Consider the following 4,714-nt stretch of genomic DNA (forward strand, 5'->3'; position numbering starts at 1 on the left):
TACATTCAAAGAAGTTTTCTGGGTTCAAGCTTTGGGGATCCCCGCCCCTTACCTTAATGCGGTCAATACCCCTACTATTGCGGCCAAAGCAGGAAGATATAAGGGTTATGATATGGCGGACAGGAAGACGATTGTTAGGCGTTGGTTCTTAAAATTTTAAGTCGAACTTGATACCCGACATCGCCTTACCCCGGGTTTTTATCTGGACATTTACAGAGGAAGGAAGGAATGGATCCAATTCCGATACTACAAGCTTCCGAAGCTTTGCTACAACTGCGGATACCTTGGGCATGATAAAAAGTTTTGTGTGAGAAGCATGGAGTATGCCTTTCCACCTGAAGGGAAAGCTGTCCCTGCATATGGTCCATGGATGAAGGCAGAGACAGCTTTTTTCAGTTGTTTCAATACCCGTAATCAACTGCAATGGTTTAACTCAACAAACCTTGCCTCGGCTCCGAAAAAGACTATCTCTCCGGCGAAAGCAAGCTCAGTCAAAGGAAAAGAACCACTGGTCAATAACTCTCATGCTTCGGAGGCTCCAGTTGATCCGGTCCCTAAACCAAAAAAGAAAGTTGTCAAGGCCCATAGCAGCACTTCGGGGACTCATTTCAGGAAAAAAATTGAAGGTTGTAAACACAGCACCCAATCAAACCCATCGTGGGCAGCTTGAAAGCTCCAGATCATTACCTATGGAAGAGAGACTCTCAAAATGGACTAGGAGGACGAAGTCAGTTTCACCTGGGGGACACCGTAATCATCAATCGGGTAAGCCTCCTCTCAATCGAGAAAATGAGATAATTCAAAACTTTTCATCCCGCCCTATTCCCTCTGAACGTGATGCTGGAATAATTACTACGATTATGGCCCGAACTGGGCCCACCTATGAACAAATAGTGGAGGCCCCACATGCCCAAGTTTGTGTGTCTCGCCAGGCCCATAAGCACCCAGAGTCAACCCCATTTCCTTGGCCCACTTATGCAAGTGAAATTGGGCTCACAGAAGAACTTATGGGGCCGGCCCCAGTGGACATATATGAGCCCACTCCTGTAATTTTCCATGACCCTGAAGATGTTTCCAACTTGATTCACCATTGTCCTCAAGCTAGGAAAAGAAAGGCAGGACTCACGCTCATACCATATGTACAAAGAACTCTTGAAACGGTTCGTGATTTTGAAGAAATGATTTCATTGACTAAGGGATTCTCCCCTGAGCCATCTTCCTCTTTCAAAATGGGGAGTGGCAGTGCGGCTAGTTCATCCAAAAAGAAAGAAAGCAAGAGGAGGAGGAAGTCCGTAAGGGTGACAATTGAAAAAAGGAAAGACGATGATGATACAATAACACTTCTGACGGATACTAGTGTTGCCAAGAATTTGGCCATAGACATGGAACAACTGGTGGAGGTGAGGATTGATTTGGCTCAGGATTTTCACACGGGCGAGGAGGCGGCCCTTATCAAGCCCCCACCCGATCAATGAGGATGCTATCTTGGAACTGTCGGGGCCTTGCAAAGGACTCGATAGTTCAAGCCCTCCGGGGCTGGGTGAGAAGATATAGGTCAGAGTGTATCTTTCTCATGGAGACCAAAGTTCAAAAGGATCGAATGGTGGAGGTGGCTAGAAGTCTTGGTTTTACAGGGTATGCGTGTATCCCTGCTATTGGTATTGCAGGTGGCTTTTGTTTTTTATGGAATAGGGACATTAATCTTCAAGTTAAGTGGGTTGGAGATGATATTTTCCAAGCTATAGTTCATGATCACCAATCCTTGAGTCCCTGGAATATTTTTGCAGCTTATGGAACCCCATATAGTCATCTAAAAGAGGAATTCTGGGGTAATCTTGATGTTATCATTAAAAGTTGTGATGAACCCTGGGTTCTCATTGGTGATCTAAATTGCATCAGTGATCCGATGGAGAAATTGGGGGGCCGCAGGACAAGAGGCACAGACTATAGATGGCTTAATGAATTTTTATTTTCTAATGGAGGCATTGACTTGAGATATAAAGGAGGCAATTTTACTTGGCACAACAACAGATTCTCTGGAGGTCTAGTCAGAGAAAGGCTCGATTGGGCTATTGGTTCGCCTGAATGGGTGGTGACTTTTCCGGATGCAGGAGTTCTCAATTTCCCAATCACGGTTTCTGATCATGCGCCTATTCTACTCGACACTGTTATGTACAGAAAGAAAGAATTCATCCCTTTCAGATTCTATGAAGCTTGGACCTCTCATAAATCTTGTGAAGAAGTGGTGAATCGAGTTTGGCATCATTCCGACCCTGGAGTCACTCACTTAATACGTAATGTGGATAATACCAAAAGAAGTTTGCAAGCTTGGAAAAATAATGCTTTAGAAGATTGTGAGGAGTCAATTCGGAAACTGGAAAGTAAATTAAGGTGGCTTCAGAATCAAGACATAAACGATCTCAGATGCAAGGAAGAAGCTGAAACTCATGAGCTTCTTAAAATAGCCTGGAGCCAACAAGAGAGTCAATGGTGCCAACGATCTAGAGAAATTTGGCTGAAACTTGGAGATAGAAGTTCTCGTTTCTTTCATGCGGCCACTATGATTCGAAAATAGAGAAATCATATCTGGAATTTGAAGGACCACCACGGGCGAGTTTGGGAGGATAAGAAACACATTCAACAAATAATTAACAATTACTTTGTTGACCTTTTTTCCACTGGGTCCCCAACGATTCCTCAAGAGTTTGACTCTCTTTTTGTAAAGAAAATTGATGATGCAGCTAACAACTTATTGTCGTGTACTCCATCCCTGGAAGAGATTAAGCAGACAGTTTTTGGATTTCATCCACTGAAGGCCCCTGGACCCGATGGGTTCTCAGGGGTTTTTTTCCAGCATTATTGGGAGCAAGTGGGAAATAGTGTGTGCTTTGGGATTCAAGAGATATTCAATACTGGGTCTATAGACCCAAAGTTGAATTATACTCACATTTGTTTAATTCCCAAAATTGCTAATCCGGATAGAATTGAAAACTTTTGTCTGATTAGTTTATGTAACTTTACTTACAAGATCGCTGCCAAAATCATATCTAATCGTCTCAGACCTTTCATGGAAGAGCTCATTTCGCCGGTTCAGTCAGCCTTCATCCCGGGAAGGTGGATTGCAGAATCCTCCATCCTTACACAAGAAATCATCCACAAAATCTGACACAAGACTGGCAGGGGGTTTGATGGCGATGAAATTAGATATGCACAAGGCATATGACAAGATGGAATGGTCTTTCATAAAGAGAGTTCTTGAGGCAAATGGTTTTGATGAGAAATGTTGTAGGTTAATCTTGAGTTGCATATGTGGAGTCTCCTACTCTGTTCTCCTCAACGGAAGTCCGCTTAAAAAGTTCTCTCCTCAACGTGGTCTCCGTCAAGGCGATCCATTGTCCCCATTTATTTTCCTTCTATGTCAAGAAGTTCTTTCAAAGATTCTTCTTAGGGAGGAAAACAGAGGAAAGATTCATGGGATCAAGATCTCAAGGAATGCCCCCCCGATAACTCATTTGATGTTTGCTGACGATACCATTCTCTTCTGTCGAGCAAATGAAGGAGAGGCTAAGGAAATGTTAAACTATCTGGCCAGGTACGAATCTTGGTCTGGCCAAGTATGCAGCAAACCAAAATCTAATGTTCTTTTCTCCAGGAACTTACACAGCCACAAGAAAGAAGCCATCCTAAATTGCTTAGATATCAATCAAGCTAGTGGGGATGAAAGATATTTGGGAAATCCTTTCATTTTTAAAAGAAGAAGAAAAGATGATTATTCAAGGTTGAAAGAGAGTCTCATGCGAAGATTAGAAGGATGGAAGACAAAATTTCTCTCATACTCGGGTAGACTGGTTTTGATCAAGTCCATTGCTGCTTCAATTCCTATTTATTCGATGTCGACATCCAGGGTCCCTGTGACAACGTGCAGAGAAATGGATTCGATGGTCAGAAAGTTTTGGTGGTGTGGGAATAAGGAGAAGGATCGATTTATGGCGCTTAAGTCTTGGGATCAAATTTGTCAACCAAAGGAGAGTGGGGGCCTTGGCCTGCAGAGATTTGAAGACATAAATAATGCCCTTCTGTCCAAGCTGTCATGGGGTATTGCAACTCAGGAAAATAAGCTTTGGGTTGAGTGTCTCATGAAGAAGTACTGTGGGTCTCAAAACTTTTGGACAGTTCAATCAAAGGACTGTGATTCGGCCATTTGGAAAAGTATTGTCCAGGCAAGAAGTACGATATTGAAAGGAGTTACTACACTTTTGGGAACTGGGTGTTCTGTGGATTTTTGGCACCTTCCTTGGATTCCCTGGTTAAATTATAATGAATTTAAAGATCTGATGAGGAGCATTAAAGGGAAGGGGTATACTGCAAAAAAAGTGGCAGATGTATCTGAAGGTAGTGAGTAGAATCATCAAATCGTTCTGCAGATATTCGGTGAAGAGATGGGCAAGAAAATAATCTCAATTCCTAGACTGCCGCAGGCACATGAAGACCAGATTATTTGGAAGAACAAGCAAAATGGTAAATTCTCTGTCAAAAATGCGTACATTATTGATCAAATAGACCGATTTCAACCTGTGTGTAGGTTGTGGAAATGGATTTGGCACCCCAGTATACATCCTCGCATTGCTACCTGGTTGTGGAGAGTTTTGAATGAGGCTTTTCCTTTCAAAGGCAAACTTCCTTTCATCTCGGATAAAGCTTGCTGTTTCTGTGG

At 42.8% G+C, this 4,714-nt stretch overlaps 1 protein-coding gene across 1 annotated transcript; it reads left to right on the plus strand.

The window, feature by feature from the left end:
• Window positions 1-1,471: 1,471 nt before the first annotated feature.
• On the plus strand, window positions 1,472-4,403 carry LOC133030522 (uncharacterized). The gene is made up of 3 exons (XM_061103296.1): window positions 1,472-2,540; window positions 2,742-2,916; window positions 3,029-4,403. The coding sequence occupies exons 1-3, from the start codon at window positions 1,472-1,474 to the stop codon at window positions 4,401-4,403; spliced, it is 2,619 nt and encodes an 872-aa protein (XP_060959279.1).
• The last annotated feature ends 311 nt before the right edge of the window (window positions 4,404-4,714 follow it).

Source organism: Cannabis sativa, chromosome 8, assembly GCF_029168945.1.
Source record: "Cannabis sativa cultivar Pink pepper isolate KNU-18-1 chromosome 8, ASM2916894v1, whole genome shotgun sequence".
NCBI lineage: Eukaryota > Viridiplantae > Streptophyta > Magnoliopsida > Rosales > Cannabaceae > Cannabis > Cannabis sativa.

Bases quoted from the DNA above. Each gene is read 5' to 3' on its own strand.
- LOC133030522 (XM_061103296.1), top strand. From the start codon at position 1,472: ATGAGGATGCTATCTTGGAACTGTCGGGGCCTTGCAAAGGACTCGATA. The intron at 2,541-2,741 runs GTTTCTTTCATG...TTGATGATGCAG, and splicing joins ACTTGGAGATAGAAGTTCTC to CTAACAACTTATTGTCGTGT. The intron at 2,917-3,028 runs GTCTATAGACCC...TTTACTTACAAG, and splicing joins CAAGAGATATTCAATACTGG to ATCGCTGCCAAAATCATATC.